The sequence below is a fragment of the Mauremys mutica genome, chromosome 16, assembly GCF_020497125.1.
Source record: "Mauremys mutica isolate MM-2020 ecotype Southern chromosome 16, ASM2049712v1, whole genome shotgun sequence".
Classification (NCBI taxonomy): domain Eukaryota; kingdom Metazoa; phylum Chordata; order Testudines; family Geoemydidae; genus Mauremys; species Mauremys mutica.
In genome coordinates, this window is record NC_059087.1 from 20,284,100 (window position 1) to 20,307,591 (window position 23,492).

The 23,492-nt window shown below is 46.0% G+C and overlaps 1 protein-coding gene across 1 annotated transcript; it reads left to right on the forward strand.

The window, feature by feature from the left end:
• Nucleotides 1-122: 122 nt before the first annotated feature.
• LOC123350753 (glutathione S-transferase theta-1-like) lies at nucleotides 123-18,267 on the forward strand. Its single transcript, XM_044989462.1, has 5 exons — nucleotides 123-1,876; nucleotides 12,243-12,330; nucleotides 13,083-13,233; nucleotides 15,021-15,197; nucleotides 17,575-18,267. The coding sequence occupies exons 1-5, from the start codon at nucleotides 1,651-1,653 to the stop codon at nucleotides 17,773-17,775; spliced, it is 843 nt and encodes a 280-aa protein (XP_044845397.1). The 5' UTR covers nucleotides 123-1,650; the 3' UTR covers nucleotides 17,776-18,267.
• The last annotated feature ends 5,225 nt before the right edge of the window (nucleotides 18,268-23,492 follow it).

Below are 23,492 nucleotides of genomic sequence, written 5' to 3' on the forward strand. Positions count from 1 at the left end.
TTCTCCAACACCACATCTCAGTGGCCTTCCTGCCCAAAAGGAAAGAACAGCATCTTGCTAACAATACTTTAACCACAGCCCTTGCACAATTTACAGAAGGGGAAGATACTATCTTTTGTTGTTACAAACACTGAATCACCCCTGCAGACATGTGAGCTACAGTATTGGTAGGGCTCCCTTTCCTTCCTTGCCTCATCCTCACTGGACCTGCCTGAGACTCTCAGCAGCTCAATCCACACTGGCACTCAGCAGTGTGCAAGCCCCCAGTTCCGCACTAGCTAGAAGCCTACATTTCCGATACTTGGGTGCATTAGTGTTGCAGTCACACCGTGCAGCAGGGGCTGAGCAATTTCCAAATAGCTTAGTCTCAAAATACTTTTCCTTCCCCCTAATTACACTACAACCTCATGGCGGGATAACCACATTGCTCAGGGGTGTGGAAAACTCACACCCCTTGGCAACCTAGATTATACCAACTTAGCCCCCACCGTAAACAGCACTATATCGACAGGAGGATTTCCCCTGTTAATATAGCTACTGCCTCTCATTGGAGTGGATTAATTAAATCAACAGGAGAGCTCTCCTGTTGGCTTAGTGCAGCTCCACTAGAGAGCATACAGTGGCGCAGCTGCATGCACTGTAAGCTCTCTAGTGGAGTCATCATCGCCCCAGTCTGCATGGAGAGTAGGCTGCAGATTCACAGCCTTGCCAATGAAAGAGTAAAGAGAACCTCCAGCTAAATGGATGAGAAGTGGACAAAGACAGCTTCTGGGAAGCTGGGCATGAGAATTTCTAAGCAAACACATGTTTCCATCAGTTGGAAGCTACAGAATCCAGCTCCATGAACCAACTGGGATAGGTTATATGTAGGGGAAGACAAGTCTGATCCAGCAGACACTCCTACCCATCAGTAACATTATGCCCGATCTTCAGGTGGAACTATACACATGACTAAAGATACATTTGTATTGGCAGGCTCAAGCCTTAATGTGCAAGGAATGATCTAATGTATGAACAAAAGCTGCATTTCCAAGCGAAGCTTCTGCCAGCGTGCTGTGCCATCCTGAGTGTTCAATGCCTCCTCAGCTAAATGAGACTCTGGCTTGAATTGTTTTGGGGTTTTTTATGCAAAGAATGAAACAAAAGTCAGAGCGGGTGGATGGACCTTCTCATGGGCCTTAATAAGCCCAACATGATTTACTAACCAAGTCATTATACTTCATAACAGAAAGGGCCAAGCCTCTGCGGTACTCACAAATGCAGCATGAATGGAGGCCATCTGGCAGACCTGTACAGAAGCACCTGGCTCAGCTTACAGGTGCAGTGGGAAATGGCTTGGTTCCCCTCCAACCAAACTACCTCTCCTACGCTCATGGTTTGTATGCTGCGTGGGTCCTAGGATGTCAAGGTGGGTGAGGTAATATCTTTCATTTAGTAGAAGCTGGTCCAATAAAAACTACTACCTTACCCACCCTGTCTCCTACTCCCCACAGGAATTGTGTACAAATGGCCAAATTCACAGGTGGCTGCCAAGGTACACTGTTCACATTCTGGTGGGGCAGGGAGAGATGCCACCTTAGCCTGGTCCCTGTCTCTTTCCTCTGGAGGAAGAGCAGGGGAGGAGCGCTAATGATACACGATAACTAAGAGATGGAAAGACGTTTCTCTTCAGTCTGCCTTCTCTGCAGCTACAGCCAAGGACAGGTAGTCTCAGCCTTAACACAGCACCTCTCTCCCTGCTGCTCCCTCTGCCCAGCAGGTAGGATGGGGATAGAGCTCTACCTGGACTTGCTCTCACCACCCTGCCGATCCGTCTACATCTTTGCCAAGAAGAACAACATCCCCTTCACATTCAAACAAATGGAGGTACTCAAAGGTGAGGGAAGGAGCTGAACCCCTTTGCTGTGTTAGGATATAGAGATGCAGGCCTGCCTGTAAAGGCCTATACTTTAAGAATTTAGATATATGTTTATCGTTTGGCTAGTTACAGAGGTATAAAAGAGAGAATCTGCGTAAGGGCCTTTTTTTTACTGTGACAGTTTGAGGCCGTTCTTAAGCTCAGGCCTTTGGCAAAGCAGCAGAGGCAGCCATAAGCTGGGAAGCATATGGTCACATTCTTACATTTCAAACTAGGCACATTGAAATAAGGTGCTATTGGGCTGTTAGGAATACAATCCTGTTCTGATAATGCAGATCCCCACCAGAGAAAGATGGTTAAAGAACACTTAGTTTGATAGCCTCCTGTCTGGCAAGAAATTACTTTTTAATAGTTGTGGTTGTGAAACCCCCATTTCTGTATGTTTTATCTTTATGGCCTCCACTTTTCTATTGTTAATCTGTCTGGTTCTCTAATTGTTTCTGTGGGCTGGATAATTAATTTTGTGAGGTGTAAGTTAATTAGGGTAGTGGGATATAATTGGGGAGAGAATTATGTTACAGTATGTTAGGATTGGTTAGACAGATTTCAGTAAAATGCTTGGTTAAGGTATAGCTGAGACTATTACTATATAAATTAGGGGCAAACAGGAAGTAAGTTGGGGTTCAAAAATAAGGAAAAAGGAACTTGGATTTAAGCTTGCTGGAAGTTCACCCCAATAAACATAAAATTGTTTGCACCTTCGGACTTCGGGTATTGTTGCTCTCTGTTCATGCGAGAAGGACCAGGGAAGTGCGAGGATGAAGGAATAAGCTCTCTAACATGCGCTCCCTTGGGGTTGTGTTTGCTTCTTCCTTCCCCAGCAGGGCACTGAGCCCAGTTACCCACAACAGGCCTCAGGTTAGGAAGCATCCCTTCCCTTCCTGCTTTCAGCCTTTGTGAGTAAAGGACCTTCAAGAAGGAGATGAACAAAGCTAAGCTCAAACCCTGGGAACCTTTTCTGGAGTGAGGGAATCTGGGAGGAAGGTTCAGTTTTGGGGAGCAAAATGCCAGGTGGAATTTAGCTGGGAGTGTCATAGACGGGTAAGAATTAAGGTTCTGGCTACTGCTCTGGCATGACATTGCAGATGTCAACCCAGTACGCGGCTGGAGCTTCCCTCCTATCCGCTTTGCGGCTTTAAGGGTCTTGAGCCCTATGCTGTGGGTCTGTGCTCTGCTCCCCGTCTCTGCTTCTTTTTGCTCTGCTTCCCCCTTCCCAGCCCCATGTACTTTCCAGTTCCCTTTCAACACCTGACAAGCCCTATGAATGCTGCCCAGTATAAACGCATCACCGCCCTGTGGCCAGGAACAGGTGGGTGATGGGTTTGATACAGTCTTCATCTTGTATTGCTGTCTTTTCCTGACTCAGCGGTGGTTGGGATATATTGTGTGGGTTGTTGTTTTTTCTTCTTGCTCCCCTCATTAGGCAGTTTTTCTTCCTCACTGGTTAGGGGAAATCTCTGCCTACTCTTATTGCCTTGAGGAAGTTGTGATGGGTTGGATCACAGAACCCCCCTAGGGAGCTGCCACTCGATGTGCCAAGACTATCTCTGCTCCTGCTTTTCCTGCCAGCTTGGGACCCCAGCACCCTGTCTTGCTGAACCAGACATGCCCGTCTGCTCTAACAAAGACCCTGGGTCTGAATTACTTGCCCCAAAGCTGCAGGCTTCACTGAAAACAGCTCACAGAAGTGTTCCTGTCTTTAACACTCAGATGCCCAACTTCCAACGGGGTCTAAACCCAAATAAATCCGTTTTACCCTGTATAAAGCTTATGCAGGGTAAACTCATAAATTGTTTGCCCTCTATAACACTGATAGAGAGAGATGCATGGCTGTTCGCTCCCCCAGCTATTAATACATACTCTGGGTCAATTAATAAGTAAAAAGTGATTTTATTAAATACAGAAAATAGGATTTAAGTAGTTCCAAGTAGTAACAGACAGAACAAAGTAAGTCACCAAGCAAAATAAAATAAAACGTGCAAATCTATGTCTAATCAAACTGAATACAGATAATCTCACTCTCAGAGATGCTTCAGTAAGTTTTTTCCTCAGACTGGACACCTTCCAGGCCTGGGCACAATTCTTTCCCCTGGTACAGCTCTTGTTCCAGCTCAGGTGGTAGCTAGGGGATTCTTCATGATGGCTCCTCTCCCCCCTTTGTTCTCTTCCACCCCTTTATATATCTTTTGCATAAGGCAGGAATCCTTTGTCCCTGTCCGGGTTCCCACCCCCTCCTTCTCAATGGAAAGACATCAGGTTAAAGATGGATTCCAGTTCAGGTGACGTGATCACATGTCACTGCAAGACTTCATTGCCCACTTGCCAGCACACACATATGCAGGAAGAATTACAGGTAAAACACAGCTATCTGTAGACAACTGCCCTGGTTAATGGGAGTCATCAAGATTCCAAACCACCATTAACTGCCCACACTTTGCATAATTACAATAAGCCCTCAGAGTTATATTTCATATTTCTAGTTTTAGATACAAGAGTGATACATTTATAGAAATAGGATGAACACACTCAGTAGATTATAAGTTTTGTAATGATACCTTACAAGAGACCTTTTGCATGAAGCATATTGCAGTTACATTATATACATTCATTAGCATATTTTTATAAAACCATATAGACAGCAACATCACAGAAGTATCTTTTCAGCCCTTCATTATGTTCTGGATAGTGATGCAGAAAATGTGTATAATCTCTCCTTGTTTTCGCTCATTACACAATGGCTCCCCATTGTGGTTCCAGGGGGTCTCCCAGTTTTCATTTCCAATCTGTGATCACAGGTTTTGCATTTAGTAAACATCTACCTGCATTTTACTTATCACATTCCAAGGTATCTGCTAGACCAAAGAATGTAGGCTGTGTTTTTAGCTCTTCTTCCCACTAGGCAGAATGTTGTCTCCTTAGGGCTAGAATCTTGACCACGGGGATAAGCAACAACATGTCTGGGGAACGTTTTTAGCACATCCATGGAGCTTTCTAGAGTCAGTGGATAAACTAGGTACTGAGATACCAATGTTGATGGGGAAGTGAGTATAAAACTATATGTAGAGACCATGATAATCTGAACCTCAGATGAACAGAAGAGTATCTGAAAGTTACATATATCTTCAATACACTTTATATCTGACCTGCACATACAGATCTAGATGGTGAATTCTTCATGGCTGATTGAAGCATAAACCTTTCAGTGCTGAAGTTTGACTAGCAACATGCACAGAAGTCCTGGAGCTCACATGCTGCTGGCCAACACGGTGGAAAACAGCCTTTGGGAAGCTGGCTGGTTTTCTGTGCTGGCCAGCTTTGAGGTCCGCACTCAGCATGAGGAGCTGTCAAAGCTTTGTGAATCAGCTTCCCCCAGTCATCCAAAGGCTACTGCTGTCTCCTGAGCCTTTTGCATAATCAATTTTGCTGTATTTTTTTTCTGTAATTTCAAGCCACTAAAATGCTTTATATGAAGGGGAAGTCTGTCAGTCAGCCCTGAAAATAGGCAGGCTTGGGATGTCCATGGGAGAGTTAATCAAAAACATGGCCAGCTATATGCAGGCCTAACATAAGGAGATGTAATCCTCATTGACTCCCATGGGAGTTCTGCCTGCTTCCACCAGGGCTGAACTGGTCTGAAACATGCCTGAATCTTCACACTCCTTCTTGAGCATTATTCATGTTTCAAATAGGGAAGCTTATCTCACAAGTGTGGTGGTTAATGCTGCTGCATGGGAGGTTACTCCATGTAGAAAAGAGGCGTGGGTTTATTTTTGATCAAGCTTTTGAGTTTGGTCTTCTACACCTTGGTAACGGAGTGGGAGTGTGTTGCTTTGACCAAAGTCTCATTTCTCTGCAGCTTCTCCTCTGAGGCATTGTTACTCAGAGCCCCAAATGACTCCTACCCAGGTGACTAATGTGGCTGTCAACCAATTAGTGGGGAAAGGCTTATGATTCAGCAGTTCTGCCCAATAAACTTTGTCAGACAAGAGCTCCTAGGAGCCAGCGGCTGGAAAGTTGCTCTGTACACAAGCACAGGGAGGCTTAGCAGCAGTAATTTGGGATTTGAAGGAACTCTAAAACCAGATACTGAAAGAAATGGGAGCAGGAAGTAAAAGGCTGTTTAAGCCTCGCTGGGGCCCATTTGCAAAATCCTGGCAAGGCACTTGAGAAAGCACTGATACTGCATCCAGTTCAGAATTTAGTGCTGATTTTGGTGGTTATTGATTTAGAATCCCTATGTTGTTTAAGATTAAGATTTAGCCCAACATCTTTGTCTATCTGTTCAAGGTACTCCTGAGGGAATTCTGCACCACTGTGCACGCGCAGAATTTATGTCCCCCGCAGATTTCTTTGCTTCCCTGCAGAAAAATGAGTTTCTGATGGGGAACCAAAGGGAAGCCACAAGAGTGGTCATGAGAACCTCTCCAGCAGTATGTTTCGGGTTCCCATGGCAGACGGCAGAGAGGTAAATCACCATGGAAGAGCTGGCTGGTGCCTTCTACCCTGTGCTAGGCTCAGTTGCTAGTCCCAGCTGGCCTGGGGGGGACGAGACTTCCTCTTCCCCTGCATGGCATCTGGAGCTAGGTCAAACCCTCCCCAAGCTGCAGGAAACTCTGCAAATTCTCCCACCCCCTGCTTCCTGAACCCATCGCTCCTCAGCTGCAGGGGGAGGAATCCCTGTACAGAGAGCTGCTCCCCCATCTTCCCAGCCCCTCATACCCAGACCCTACTGTCAAGCCTCACCTGCCACCCTCAGAATGCTCCCCCTGATGAGCCCCACTCCCCCAGCACCTGGACCACCCTGATGAGACACCTGCATGCAGATCCCCACCCCACTGAGCCCCAACCAGCTGCACCTGGATTCACACCCCACTGAGCCCCACTCCCCCAGCATCTGGACTCCCCCCTGAGCTTCACACACCCAGACCCCCATGCCAAGCTCTATCCCCTGCCATACCCAGACCCCACCCTACTGAGCCCCAACCACCTTCACCTGGACCTCACTGCAGAGTCCCATTGCCCCTGTACCCAGAACCCCTCAACAAGCCCCTGTGCATTCAAATCCTCCTGCACCCCAATCCCCCACTAATCTGTCCACACCCAGATTGCCCCATACAGAACCTTCTCAACCCACACCAGGTTCCCCTCTCACTAAGCCCCTCCACACTCAGATCCTGCCTTGCTGAGCCTGCCTGCCCACACCTGGTGGACCTGGCACACAGGGGCAGGGCCCTGGGGTGTTTCTGGGACAGGCCCAGTCCTTGCGCTGTGTCAGGGTTGGGTGCAGCCTCACTGCTGAGTCCGTGTCCTGGTGAGGAGCTGCACAGTGATCTCCTACCTCTGTGCATCCAGTGGCCTGTGCTCCCCAGTGCCAGGCTGGAGCCTCCACATTTATTTGACAAATACATTTTGCAGAATTTTAAAATATTGCGTGCAGAATTTTAAATGTTCTGGTGCAGAATGCCCTTAGGAGTATGGGGAGTCAGCCACTTGCCAATGTTGACTTCAGGGGGGAGTTTTGCTGCCTTAATAATAGTGGAATAAGAACTTCCAGACTAAATCCCATTGAAGTCAATGGGAGATCTGACGGAGTTCTGTATTTAGCTTGGTATGCAGCTTTTCCCATTCAGCCTCTTTATCCACAGATCAGAGTAGTTGATAATTAAAGGATAGTGAATTTAGACCCAGAATGTAGGTTTTGTGTTAGGAGGAAAGAACGCCTGCTTTTCTTGGAACAGTGAACAGCCCTTCCCCCACCCACGCCGAAGCTAATGCTTTTACAAAAGGATTCTCACTTGATCGGTGAGATTTGTGCAAGAAATGCAATCATTCCCCTGCAGCAGTAATGGGTGACACAGGTAATGGTGCTTTTACTTAAATATACTATTTTTCTCCACTGGAAAAATGATGCAGGTCACCACCATCAAGTCAAGTGACTACATAAGTCAGAGAAGGCTGCTACCTGCCCAAGCATGCCCTTTCAGGTGGATCTGTAAGTCTTAACACCTCTTCAGTTCAAAAGACTTAAGGGCACCCTGACACAGCATTTTCAATGCACATACTGCAGCATTGGGCCACTGCACAAAAGTCAGAAAGTGAACTGGACTAATTTAATTCTCCCCTCCAAGCTAAGTGACATGCAGAACATCAACAAATGAAAATGTAAATTGGATTCCAGAATTCTATCGGTTTTCACACTGATATTAACACAGGATGCAAATGTTTATTTTCTCATCTGTTTTTTAACCAGGCAAGTATGTCTAAAAGAAGCAGTTACTCCGTGGTTAGCAAACCCATCAACAGCAGCTCTTTCTTTTCCAGGAATAGCACCCCAGTGTTGCTGCCTGCCCCGCAGCAGGAGGCATAGTTACTAAATCCTGTGTGGTCAATGCACTAATATCCCTTTGCTTTCAGCAGCCTGCATGCAACATTAGGTCAAATCTAAAGAAAATAGTCTGTGAGCCACATCACACTGGCTCACCCTCTCACAGCTTTGCCCTTCCTCTATGAACTACAGCCTACCCAGAGGCAACTGGCTGTCCTTTTAGCACTATCAGAATAAAATGGACCCTATTATGCGTCAATGTTGTGTGAGAGAATTTAGAGCTCATGGTCTCACTCCCCTCTCTGTTACATTTTGTTCTCTCCACCCATCCTCCAAATTCCTGACCTCTAACTACCTTTTTTTTTTTTTTTTAATAACGGATGAACCTCCCATCCCCAACACTACAAATACCTTGCATCGCTTCTGCTCAGGTGCACACAGAGTATAGAGATCAGTCACACCCATGATCATAATACATAAACCCTTAATCCTGTCAAAGTAACTTGAAACCAGTGTTGGCATTAAATGCTTTCCCTGTAAACCTGAATGGCTTGATGTGGTAGAATTCTCAGCACGGCTGTATTGTGTATGAAAGGCCATTGTTGACACCAAGCCAATAAGGTGTCATTTCTCATTTATGACATCATGGCATCATGAAAGCTCCTGAGACTCAGAATCAGTTCCCAAGCTGCTTTAAAAATGGAACAGCCTATTAAGAACACAAAATTAGTATCCTTTATGGGCCTGATAAATTATTAAAGTAGGTTGGAAGTTGGTACAGAGTCCCTTGCCTGGAATTCTCCTGTTGCCCAGTGCCACAAAGGACACCATCACTCCCCACTTGCTGGCTGCCTCCTGTAGTAGGTTCAGATGCTAGTGATAACTAACAACATATCATATAGGGTTTTACAGTGTATTTGCTGTGACTGGTGTTTGTTACCTCATGAACTTTTAGACCGTTGGCTGTGCAACATGGAAGCAGTTTCCCTTTAACCTAACACAACGATCAAGCTACTGTGCAGTATGCACACACTGATTCTCACATACAGAATCCCCACATTCTGGTACAGTGATCTTTTGTCTCATTAACATGGACAACAACTATAGCCTCATGGAGATATAGCTACACAGCAATTAGACACCCACAGCTGGCCTGTGCTAGCTGATTTGGGCCAGTGGGGCTCGCGCTAAGGGGCTATTTGTGGCATGGATGTTCGGGCTTGGGCTGGAGCCTGGGTTCTAGAACCTGAGCTCTAACATCTATACCGCAATTAAACAGCCCCGCAGCCTGAGTCCTGCAAACCTGAATCAGCTGGTACTGGCCCACTGTGGGTGTCTAAATGCACCATAGACATACCCGTGAAGACAATTCCCAATTGCCTGCTTGGTCTGCCCCAGGATCCAAAAAACAAGCCTAAATTTGCAAAGAGCTCTCTCTGTCAACAGAGCTGTGTATACTGTGACTGGCGGCATTTAGAACCCCTCCAAGTACACAGGGCCAAGTGCATCTATGATTTGAATAAGCAACTCCTTGGATGTCAGTAGAGTTAAACTAGGAATGAATTTGCTTCAACAGTTCCATACCGTAAATATCAGAGATAAGGAGCCTCCTCTTTGTACTTTGCCTTCTGCCCTGTTTTTTTTTCTTTTTGTTTGGAATGTCACCTGAATTTTATTTAACTTAGGGAATATTTAAAGCTGGTGAAAGGTGCCAGACTGAGAGCCCCAAAAGCAACTCCCGCTGCTCAGAACAGGGACAGCAGAAACAGCGCAGACCTCACCACTCTGCCTCTGTGCTAACAAGGTCACTTCCAGGGATTATAGGGGATTTCAGTTTCCATGGCCCATTCAGCTTTTGGCCTCCCACAGAGACTGCCAAGGAAGGTGCCAATGATAGTGGTGATTATTGTAATGTGAGGAATTCTCCCCTACAATAAGATCACTAAGGAATCTTGGTCAATGAACAGCTATCCAATGACAACAACTATTAGCCATTACTGACCTGACCTGGATGTGAAACAGAGACCTTAATGTCCACTAAGTAGAAATATAAACTAAACAAGCAGATGAGCTGTCTGTACACCGGCGGCCATCCAGGAACTCAGAACACTGACTCTCCATGCCAAAAATTTAAATGGGGCATGTTTCAGTTCCTTTAAAGATAAACTGCAAAACAAGAGCAACAGAAAGGATTGTGGCCTTTACTGGTTCTTTATGATGCACAAAGACAGCCCCAGAAACTTTATCCTCCCTTACAGACAGAAGGGGTTCAGATGCCAGTGATAACTAACAACATATCATATAGGGTTTTACAGTGTATTTGCTGTGACTGGTGTTTGTTACCTCATGAACTTTTAGACCGTTGGCTGTGCAACATGGAAGCAGTTTCCCTTTAACCTAACACAAGTTAAATATGTTGTTAGTTATCACTGGCATCTGTTTTTTCTGCTTGTTTTTTACCTTACCAGACCCTCATTCTCTCTCTAGCTCTAGGAGGACCTAGCAAGATCTGTGGCAGGTCTGGCCACTAATGTCACATGAGGCTGCAACCTATGCAACCAGTTTTCCCTCCCCCACTCAGTCTACCACCTAATCAGCATCCAAAGGGCAGGTAGATGTTACAGCTCAGGTTACCATTTCATGTGTCATCCCTATTTGGGTCCCCAGGTTCTTGCCAAGGTACTCCAGCAAAGCCAGAAAAGTGAGAATCCAGGATTTCTAGTGTAATATAAAGTAAGGGTAGGGAGAAAGGGTGGAACACTTAAAACCAAAATCAAACTCTTGAGACATATTTTCGAGATCATTCAGAAGTAAAGAGCAAACCCCACTTTTATGCTTTGCTGTGCAATTCCTGTTTTCAAAGAAGCCGAAGACCTGATTAGATAACAAACTCTGTTAACATCTGTCAGTTGGAACAGTGTGATTGTGGAATTTAAACTCTCCTATGAGAGAGGGAAGAATAAGCTATTTCATAAGTTCTCCTGAAAGGGATGCACTAATATCAGTGCCCTCAAGCCAGGAGTAATGCAGGGAAATGCTGTGTAAGCTTCCCTCTCCATAACTAGGTTAATGCTCATCCACTCTGACCTCCAGCCTTTCTGCTATTCCAGAGGTGGGGAACCCTTGTTTGTAGACTAATCATTTTCTGTGACTGTTTATGCAGCAACAAGCTGACTGCTGTGTCACTGACATGCATGTCTTTCTCTTCCTAGTCAGAGCTCTGGAAACTTCCTCAGGCACTCCTGGGGCAGCAGCTTCTGTTGACAGCATCTTCTTTTCATGTGTCCTCTGCTGTTCAGAGCCTAGCAAACTGGAGCAGACACTTTGCTCTCATAGCTGGGCTATCTGCAGTTGATATTCATCCACTGCAGTGATCTCTATTGACCCACTGTCTTCAAGCTCCTTTCCTTATTCCGTCCTAGCTGGTATTGGTCTCCTTCATGAGCTGCAAGAAAATGGTTTAGCTTTGGCTTTCCCTGTGAGGGAGAGTGGAGGGTTAGGGACCATCTGACTCATTATAATGCTCAGTGCACAAATGTGCTTCGTAGGCCGTGCCTATTTCTTTCACAAATATGAAAATATATTTAAGATGTTCAGTTGCCTTTATTCAAATCTCCCTCTTCTTTCCCTGCCTCTAAGACCTTGGCACACTCGCTTTCCACTGCATAGTGGAATTTGTGAGTAACACTTCAGCAAGTTGCACAACTGCCATTCCCAGTGACAGAGGTCAATGGTTGAATCCTCTTGCAACAGCAAATCCCAGCTCCAGGTGACTGTCAGATCTGGGCAAGGTCTTTTGTCTCTCTCTGATATAGTCCCTTTTTTCAAACAAATACATGATATGGGAAAAACTCTAGTTGTATATCACAAAGGTTCCTATAAGCGTAATAAAATGATGGCAGGACATTCTCAGTCTGAGCTGGGTGCTCCTTTTGCTTTAGCTTCCATTGGCCCAGCTACCAGTCTCATAACTGGTGAGTTTTTTCTCACTGTTTCCAGGGCAACAGCACAGTGTTGGATTTGGCAAGGTGAACATCCTAAGGAAAGTGCCAGCACTGAAGGATGGAGGTTTCACCTTAGCAGAGAGGTAAGAATACAACAGAAGTACACTCTCCTCTTTCTTGTCCTGTTATTCATCATTTGAACACTTCCGAGGCTGCACATCTGTCGGCTGCAATCCATTGTAGGATGATGGTTTTGGTCCTGAAGCAGGCAAGGAAAAGTGGATGATAAGAGTTCTCTGCTGTTTTGAGATTGCTTTTCTCAGTGCCACTGGCTGAATGTTCCATGGGGACCCAGCTTGGAATCTCATCAAGGCCTGTCTGTCTGTTTGGGGAGTGATGCAGTCTTTAGAATAAAGTTATCTGTTTTTTCCCACAAGTGGAACCATTAGGGGTGTGATGCCATAGGTGGAGTTCTTGCAATATATGGGACTTGGTGCTCCACTTGTTCCTCAATTCAAGATCACTTTTCCTGCTTCCTGTCACCCTTCTTCCCTAAGTTTCTGTCTCCAGAATGCCAATCTTTCTTGTCTCCCATCATCCCAGCAGAATTACATTAATAAATGTAGCTCAGGTGTTTACAGCAAATATAGCTCACTGGAAGGGAATAACAAACTCAGAACTCTCAAATTCTTTATTCTGTCCTCCTGTTTCCCCACTTCAATTTTTTTTATCTCCATTAACTTTCTCTTTTTCCTGGCTGTCCCCCTCTATCACTCTCCATTCCTATGCTTTATAATGCAAGTAACACAAAGAAAAGAAGTGGAAAGGGATGCAGATGAAAACTTTCTTTCACCTTAACTGACCTGCCGATCTTCTTCTTTTTATACTTGGACAGCCCTGCAATTCTTGCCTACCTGAGTCAGAAGTATAAAACCCCTGACCACTGGTACCCATTGGATATGAAGAAACGAGCCCGGGTAGATGAATACCTGTCCTGGCAACATTCTGCCATCCGGCCAAGTGTTTTGAAGATATTCTGGCTCAAGGTAAGAGATTTAAATATCCAGAGCTGGACCCAGGGGCGGCTCTAGGAATCCCGCCGCCCCAAGCAGGGCGGGGCGCGCTCTGGCGGTCACTGGTCCCGCGGCTCTGGGGGACCTCTTGCAGATGTGCCTGCGGAGGTTCCGCTGGTCCCACGGCTCCAGTGGAGCATCCGCTGGCATGCCTGCGGGAGGTCCACCAGAGCCGCGGGACCAGTGGACCTCCCGCAGGCATGACTGCAGAAGGTCTGCCAGAGCTGCCTGCCACCCTGCCAGCAAAATGCCGCCCCAAGCAGCTGCTGAATTTCCCTTGGTGGAGAATTGTGCTCCAGAACCTAGTGCTATCTATCTTAGGTACTTTCTATGGCCCCTGTGACAGGTATTGCAACCACATCCAGTATCTTTCGGGGAACATATTGGAGTAAGTTTATGTGCTACTGTGGCCAGGGATTGTATGCAATTCCAGGGGGAAGGGTTACCACAGCTCCTCTAGGAATCAGAAACAGTGGTGGGGGGGGAGTGAAAAAGGTGAATCACTGAGGTTGTAAACACCTCCAGAGAGGCACTACCCCTGGGGAAGTGCACATCTACTGGTCCACCCTGGATTTTCCAGACATAAAGAGAGGGCTTTTGGAATAAAAAAGCTGAGGTTAAACTGACTCAGGGCCTTCATTTTAATCCAGAATATGGACAGGACCTTCTGTCCAAGGGCCTCAACCTTTGCAAAAGGGTTGGAAGGACTATGGCTTACTAAGTGACTGATTGATTGGAGACATCTGGTAAGTTTTGAGCACATGTATAGGAACTTTTGTTTTTATATGTTTTCATTGTAATGATTTTACCTTAAGAATAAATGTGCTTGCTTAGAAAGAGCTGTATGATAACTTGTAACTGCTGGCAATACTTGGTCATAGCCCTCAGAGAGAAAGCAAAGCACAGGCACTGGCCTTTAGGTAGATTGGTTTGCTGGGGAAATCAGAGCATAAGACAGACAGCTGTGCAGCCTTAAAACCCTGGTCCAGAGGCAACAAGACGCAGGTTTCTGAGCAAGAGAGGAGATGTGAGAGCCGGAAACCTTAAGTGGTGCCCTTGAGGGACAACGGTGGGAGGAACACAGGTGCAGTTACCCTGAAACTGCGACAGCCCCCCTTACTATAGTATCTGAGCACCTCCCAGTCTTTCATGTATTCATCCTTCCAACCCCCTATGAAGCAGAGCAGTGCTGTTATCCCCATTTTACAGATGTGGAACTGAGGCACAGAGAGACTTGCACAAGTGATACAGGAAGTCTGTGTCAGAGCAGGGCACTGAACCCAGGCCTCCTGAAGCGCCCAGGTTAGTGTCCTAATCACTGGACCAGCCTTCCTATCCTATTCTTTGACCGTAGTTCCCCTTCTCCTCCCCTGCAGCCCTGCCAGTTCCAATACCTGCAAATAAGCAGATCTTGAGAGATTTCCACCATCTTGGGCAGAAATCATATGCTGTCAGCCCCCTAAGGCTGTGAATTATTGAGACATTTTATTCTGCTTTCTCCTTTGGGCATTACTGCCCTAACTGTAAACATTTTGGAGGACAAGTGATCATCTTCTAATTTAAGATGAGGGACTTGATCCCTGTATAAGTCTAGACTTCCCGTCTGTGTATAATCCACACAAACAGCACCACTGTTGTTGGTTACTGTGGCACTGACTGCAGCCTGAGGATCACTGAGCTTAGCTTTTTTACAATTACTAAACAGGATCAAGTATGTGTAGATGTATGAAGGCTAAGTCTATACCCTCTTCCCCACACAGGTGGTGTTTCCTTTATACATGGACCAGACAGCTCCTGAAGAGAAGCTACAGGAAGCTTTAGAGGACCTGGCCATTCCCCTGAAGCAGTTAGAGGAGAAGTTCCTGCAAGACAAACCCTTCCTTGTAGGCAACATGATTTCTCTGGCAGACCTGGTGGCAGTTACGGAGCTCATGCAGGTAAGGGCTGGGCCAGGATGAGGAAAGCAGCGCTGTCTGAACTGCGTGGCCACTGGACAACATGCTGTACCACTTCCAAATGGGTGCACTCTGTACCCCATCAGCACAAGATAGAGCTGGGTAGCAAAGCCCCACAAGGAAGTCAGACACCTAGTGAAGCAGGTGCATGCTGAACACAGACTGAATGAGGTTCTTACAGCTGTTTCTCTTCCCATTTACCTGACCCACCCCCTCAGGATTTCATCCATAGTTGCAGCTTCTTTATTCTCCTAATGCAAGATCCAAAAGGAAATATTCTCCTAATGGAGACAGAGGGAGAGGGATCCCATGTGACTATTTGCTCCACAAGGCAATGGCTTCCCTGTACGTTGCCTATAAAACACCAACCAGAAACTTCTCCAGCAGCTCAGATTTCTGGGTGGGTCATTGGATAAGGTGCTGGTTAAAGGGGAGACTGCAGAGGGTCATATTGAAGGGGGAACTGTCGGGTTGGAGGGGGGTTACCAGTGGAGTTCCTCGAGGTTCGGTTTTGGGTCCAATTTTATTCAATCTATTTATCGCTGACCTGGGAACCAAGAGTAGGAGTGGGCTGATAAAGTTTGCGGATGACACCAAGTTGGGAGGTATTGCAAATTCGGAAAAGGATCGGGATATCCTCCAGGGAGATTTGGATGACCTTGTAATCTGGAGTATTAGTAACAGGATGAAATTCAATAGTGAGAAGTGTAAGGTTATGCATTTAGGGATGACTAACAAGAACGTTAGTTATAAGCTGGGGACGCACCAGTTGGAAGTAACGGAGGAGGAGAAGGACCTAGGAGTCCTGGTTGATTGTAGGATGACTATGAGTAGGCAATGTGATGTGGCTGTTAAAAAAGCTAATGCGGTCTTGGGATGCATTAGGCGAGGTATTTCTAGTAGGGATAAGGAGGTGCTAGTCCCGTTATATAAGGCGTTGGTAAGACCTCATTTGGAATATTGTGTGCAGTTTTGGTCTCCCATGTTTAAGAAGGATGAATTCAAACTGGAACAGGTACAAAGAAGGGCCACTAGAATGATCCGAGGAATGGAAAGCCTGTCGTATGAAAGGAGACTTGAGGAGCTCGGTTTGTTTTCCTTAACCAAAAGAAGGATAAGAGGAGATATGATTGCACTCTTTAAATATATCAGAGGGATAAATACCAGGGAAGGAGAGGAATTATTTCAGCTCAGTGCTAATGTGGACACGAGGACAAACGGATATAAATTGTCAGTCAGGAAATTTAGGCTTGAAATTAGACGAAGGTTTCTAACCATCAGAGGAGTGCAATTCTGGAACAGCCTACCGAAGGAAACAGTGGGGGCGAAGGACCTCCATGACTTTAAGATTAAGCTAGATAAGTTTATGGAGGAGATGGTATGATAGGATAACGGGCTTAGTCAATAGGTCAATTAAGTGCCACACTGGTAATTAGTACAATGGGTCAATGATAGGATATTGTTAGCCTTTTTCCAGAGGGTATGGCTGGAGAGTCTTGCCCGCATGCTCGGGGTTCAGCTGACCGCCATATTTGGGGTCGGGAAGGAATTTTCCTCCAGGGTAGATTGGCAGTGGCCCTGGAGGTTTTTCGCCTTCCTCCGAAGCATGGGGCAGGGGTCGCTTGCTTAAGGAGTGGGTGGATCGGCTTACGTGGCCTGCATCTTGCAGGAGGTCAGACTAGATGATCATAATGGTCCCTTCTGATCTTGAATTCTATGATTCTATGATTCTAAATATTAAATAGATCGGACTTAGGATAGGTCAGAAGCTCACCTCCAGGCCAGCTGTGACATCCTCCCATTCCCCTCCTCTGGCTGACACAAGTAGCAGTGCTGACTGTCTATGGAGTTACTCACTGTGATGTGGACAGGCTGTCATACCATCTGCAGGCCAAAGGTGGGAAAAACACTGGTGTCTGAATTTGTTAAGCTTGGAAAAGGTGCATGTTACTGTGTCATCTGATACATTTATTATATTTTCAATATGCCCGAATGCACATGGTGATCAGGTGCATCACAGTGCCTGAAAATCCATCCCAGACCACTAGATTTCTAGCACTGTGGAGGAACATAGTTCCAGTCCCCTTTGATCATAAAACAGCTATCATTACCCTGGGAGATGGGCACAGAAATCCAGGTCAGGTGCTTCTTATTGCAGGTGAGAGAAAAGGCTGAGAGTGTCATCCTCCAGTTTCTAGCAACTCCCTTACTGAATTCTTTTCCTACCTGTGGCAATCACAGGTAAATCCCAGTCAGTACTCTTGCACTTGCCAAGAATGGATTCTGCTGTGTAAGTGGTGAATTCCCTTATTGAAGTTTAACCCAAGTGTTTCACGACTACGTATGTCTCTCTCTGCAGCTCATAGCAATTGGTTATAACATCTTTGAGGACATGCCCAAGCTGGTGGAGTGGCGCAATCGAGTGGAGAAAGCTGTGGGGAAGGAGCTTTTCCAGGAGGCACATAAAGTGATCCTGAATTTCCAGGATTTGAACAGCATGCTGATTGAGCCACAACTAAAAGAGCAAATGAAACCTAGGCTGCTGAAGATGGTGGCCTGAAATATTTATTTTAAAAAATTGTAACAATACATTTATTTCTTTTGCATCTTCTGGTCTCCTAGCTCCATGTGTGGCTGCTCTTAGATGTGAGGGAAGAACTCCACATCATATGGGAAAAGAAACACTTCCACGGCCCATCTCTCTCTGCTCAGCTACAGAAACTGAGGAAGAGTCTTAAAATGTAGCTGTAACTCCAAAAAATGGTGCTGTAAAAGGGGTAGGTTCGTTGTTTACTGCCTTGAAGTGACTCCAGACCAAATTGCTCAGAAGACTCTTGCAGATAAACTAGTTTAACAGCAATCCCTATTCCTCCTAGAAAATGCAGAGCAGGAATCCTAGCAACCTGTGTGTATCAAAATAAACAAAAACTATGGAGATTGTTTCCAACTCTAATTCAACCTTGTGCTCAGAGCCCTAAAGCTTTTCATAGTGCTATGTAACAATCATATGTGTGATAAATAAAAAGGCAGCAAATCCTGAGATTTCCTTTCATTGAGATTCTTGTGACTTTTTCAGAGGATATAAGTCTGAAATATAAGCCTTCAGCGATTGCGGTAAACTTAAGGAGATGCTAGGGGACTGAGGTAGATTTGATTATGGATGACTACTTTTCTTTGGCTCACCTGCTCTGACTTTGGGGTGTGCAGAAGGATACTTTCCAGTAACTGAAATGCTCCAAATATAATCATATCCACACTCCAGGAATCACACAAGCTGCAGTTCCATTCCAGAGCAGAGAACAATCAGAGGCTCAAGGCACATGCTTGTGTCCATTCTGGACTCCCTCAGTTCTTTTTTCCTTGCAGGGAATCTTAAACCTCAGAGAACTGGGGAAAAGGGTTGGTGACTGTGGATCTGCAGAGGTAATATATTCAGAGAAGTACAGCTTCTAGTGAGCAAGCTTTCTTCATGCCCCCAAAGTGACTCTGCAGATCTCCACTCCAGGACATCACCAAGCAGTGGTAATTGACCCAGGAGATGGGCATGGGGTATATTGATCTCTAGAAATGAGCATCTTCTGACGCTCCAACATCGTGAGAATAATGCTGAATTAAAGGTATGGACTGAGCTCTCCATAGCAGCTTTATAAATTCCTGCCAAGGTAGGGTTGGCAACTGTCTAATCGCACAAACCCAAACACCCATTCCCTCTCCTGCTCCTGCCCCTTCTCTGAGGCCCCACCCCCTGCTCACTCCACTTGGGGGTAGGGGGTTGGGGTGCAGGCTCTGGGATAGGGATGCGCCAAGGGGTTTGTAGTGTGGAAGGGGGCTCCAGGCTAAGCCTGGATAGGGGTTGGAGTGCGGGAAGGGGTGAGGTGTGCGGGCTCTGGGAGGGGGTTTGGGTGCTGGAGGCTCAGGTCTGAGGCAGGGGGTTGGGATGCAGGCTCCAGCCAGGCGGTGCGTACCTCGGGTGGCTCCTGGAAGCCACTGGCAAGTCTGGCTCCTAGGCTTGGGGCAGCCAGGTGGCTATGCGTGAAGCCCCTGCCTATAGGCACCACACCTACAGCTCTCATTGGCTTCAGTTCCTGGCCAATTGAAGCTGTGGAGTCAGCACTCAGGGCAAGGGCAGTGCGCAGAGACCCCGGGCTGCCCCTGAACCTAGGAACCAGAGGGACATGCTGGCCACTTCTGGGAGCCGCATGGAGCCAGGGCACTTGGTGGAAGATTCTCTGCAGCTTGAGGTCTTCAAACCACAATTTGAGGACTTCAATAACTCAGACATAGGTTAGGGGTTTGTTACAGGAGTGGATGGGTGAAAATCTGTGGCCTGCGTTGTGCAGGAGGTCAGACTAGATGATCATAATGGTCCCTTCTGACCTTAAAGTCTATGAGTCTATGAGAGCCTGCCTTAGCCCCGCTGCACCACCGACCAGACTTTTAGCGGCCTAAAATCTCCCTGATTGGCTTCAGTAGCAGGAAGTCAAGCCCAATTCCAGCAGACTCCAGCCAATCCAGGAGGGTTGTCAACCCTATGCCAGGGATACATTATAAATACAAGTCAATGAGGAGGTCAACAAACATGGATATAGTGTATCTGTATTTTCAGAAAGACTTTGACAAGGTCCATCACCAAAGGCTCTTAAGTAAAGTAGGTAGTCATGGGATAAGAAGGAAAGTCCTCTCATAGATCAGTAACTGGTTAAAAGACAGGAAACAAAGGATAGGAATAAATGGCCAATTTTCACAGTGGAGAGAGGTAAGTAGCAGGGTTCCCCAAGGATCTGTACTGGGACCAGTGCTGTTCAACATACTCATAAATGACCTGGAGAAAGGGGTAAACATTGAAGTGGCAAAGTTTGCAGATGATACAAAATTACTCAAGATAGTTAAGACCAAAGCTGACAGTGATGAGTTACAAAGGGATCTCACAAAACCGGGTGACTAGGCAACAAAATGGCAGATAAAATTCATTGTTGATTAATACAAAGTAATGCACATTGGAAAACAAAAATCCCAAATACCTATACAAAAGTATGGGGTCTAAATTAGCTGTTACCACTCAAGAAAGAGATCCTGGAGTCATTGTGGATGGTCCTCTGAAAACATCTGCTCCATATGAAGTGGCAGTCAAAAAAGCTAACAGAATGTTAAGAACCATTAGGAAAGGAATAAATAATAAAACAGAAAATGTCATAATGCCACTGTGTAAATCCATGGTACGCCCACACCTTGAATACTGTGTGCAGTTCTGGTCGCCCCATATGAAAAAAATATATATATTAGAATTGGAAAAAGTACAGAGAAGGGCAACAAATTATTAGAGGTATGGAACAGCTTCCATATGAGGAGAATTAAAAAGATTTGGGCTGTTCAGCTTAGAAAAGAGAGGACTGGGGGAGATATGCTAGAGGTCCATAAAATCATGAATGGTGTGAAGACAGTAAATAAGGAAATGTTATTTATCCCTTCATATAACACAAGAACCAGGGGTCACCCAATGAAATTAATAAGCAGCAAGTTTAAAATAAACATAAAGAAGCACTTCTTCACACAAGGCACAGTCAACCTATGGAACTCATTGCCCGGGGATAGTGTGAAAGCCAAAAGGATAACTATGTTCAAAAAAAGAATTAAAGAATTTTATGGAGGATAGGTCCAGCAAGTGCTATTAGCCAAAATGGTCAGAGACACAACTCCATGCTTTGGTTGTCCCTAAACCGCTGATTGCCAGAAGATGGGACTGGATGACAGGAGATGGATCACTTGATAAATTGCCCTGTTCTGTTTATTCCCTCTGAAGCATCTGGCACCAGTCACTGTTAGAAGACAGGATACTAGGTTAGACTGACCATTGATCTGACCTAGTATGGCTATTCTTATTTTCCTACCTCACAGTCTTCGGACAGTTCCAAAATTTCTGTCACCTGGTCTCATTTCGCTGTGCTGCTGCTAGATGGCCAACTCCTCCTCCTGTTGTGCTAAAGAAAAAAGCTTCTTGGTAGTGCCTCCAGTGAGACAAAGGGTTAACCGCCCTAAAGCAGTGGCTACCACACTTTAACTCACAAATAATTCAAACTCTCACAAGCAAACAAATTAAAAACAATAACTATATACTTTATGTAATGATTTGATCAAAGAGAAATATACAATCAGTAAAAATATGAAATTATTAAACTGATTAGAGATATTAATACCGGTAATGCTTTTTAATTACTAAAGGTTTTGCCAGCAAGCATACTAGGTCACATGACCACACACGCCTCCAGTGTTCCTAAACAAAGTGTCTCCCCACTCAATTCTGTCCTGCATGTCTCAGATACCCAGGTGATGCATGTGGAGACACATTGCAGGCCTGTAATTTGATGCTGTTAGAAATACACTTTATTATACTGGGAACTGGCAGTGCAGGTCTTGATGATCCAGGTAAATGAAAGCCCTTTAATGTGCCTTAATCATGCAAGATTAAATCCTAACTACTTAACTATAATGTCATTGTTCGCCATCCTGTGCTTAGTTCACTAGCCTGAAATGCCTTTTATGTCATTGAGCTCTCCCTCCTGAGAGCAAAGACCACAATGGCTGCTTGGCAGTGGAGCAGTCTCAGTTGCAGACAGCCATCTGGATGGAAACTTTCCGGAGCTCTGATGCCACCACTGACTCCTTGGGCAGCATGGCCTCATAAAGCTATAGATCAGTCTGGGATCTCACCCCTAAACACCAGGGGCCTGTGACAGTGGATTTCTTAGGTCCCAAAGGCCAGTCCTAGACAACTGTAGTGGGGAATTTATCTTATGTACTTATATATCCCCCAAGATCAAGTGTAAGATCAAGCATCGCTTCTCGGCCTTCTGGCTGGGAAAGCATTATCTAAAGTTGTATCTGAGTGCCTAACAATTGTTAATGCTAGGTAAGTATTATTATCCCCGTTTTATAGATGGGGAGCTGAGGCAAGGAGGGACTAAGGATGGGATTTACAAAGGTATTTAGGTGCCTCACTCCCACCTAACTGACTTGCTCATGGTCACACAGGAAGTCTGTGATGGAGCAGGGACTTGGACCCAGGTCTCCCAAATCCTAGCCTCTCTCCCAACCCATTGTCTCCTATTGGTTACTGAGTTTGCTGAACTACCTGGTTTGCAGTTGCTTTTGATCAATGACCTGATGCTGCTTTCCCCGAGGGGATGGAAAAACAGCAAATAATCAAAGGGTTACAGAGACTTCAGAGATTAGAGCAGTTAGAAATAATAATGAGACTTCATTCTGAATTGGGTGAAGGTCCCTTTTCAGGGACAATGTCAACGTGATGGTTGTTGGGAGCTGGCACTATTCTAATAGGAATAGGAACTGCCACACTGGAGCAAACCAGTGGTTCATCTGGTCCAGTATCCTGTTCCTGGCAGTGGCTAATATCAGATGATTCAGAGGAAAGTACAAGAGCCCCACAGTTAAGAAGACTTTTCCCTTAGGGGCAGGTTCTTCCATAACTCCATGCGGTTAATTAATTATTATTATTTAGTTGTATTGTGTGATCAGCCACTGTATTGTCCGACGCATTGTACATAGATATCATGAAAAGTTGGTGCCTGCCCCAGAGACCTTCCAATCTATGAAGGGAGACACATGGGATAAAACAAACAGATGGGGGATTACAAGGTAGCAGTGATCTGGGTAACAAGCAGCAGGGCCGGCTCCAGACCCCAGCACACCAAGTGCGCGCTTGGGGCGGCGTGCCGCGGGAGGGCGGCAGGCGGCTCCGGTGGACCTCCCGCAGGCGTGCCTGTGGAGGATCCGCTGGTCCCGCAGCGTCAGTGGAGCATCCGCAGGCGTGCCTGCGGGAGGTCCACCGGAGCCGCGGGACCAGCGGACCCTCTGCAGGCACGTCTGCGGGAGGTCCACCGGAGCCGCAGGACCGGCGACCGCCAGAGCACACCCCGCGGCGTGCTGCCCTGCTTGGGGCCGCGCAATTCCTAGAGCCACCCCTGACAAGCAGTGGTCACAGTATGCCAGCTGCTTAACCAGCTAGTGGTTGGCCTGAAGATGAAGGTTTATTGATATTCCTTGTACTTTGCTACCCCATGTAACATAACAATGGCTGTTCTCAGTATTATATATATAAATGTCTAGTCCTTATCTGAATGAGAGGGAAAGTTACCACCTACCTACTGCAGTCCCTGCCCCTTCTACCTCCCCTGGAGGCACACGTGGCACTCCAGGGAAAGGGCTTTCCTTATTGGTTCAAAGTTAAGCCACTGTCTGCCTTGGAGAGACATTTCTGTC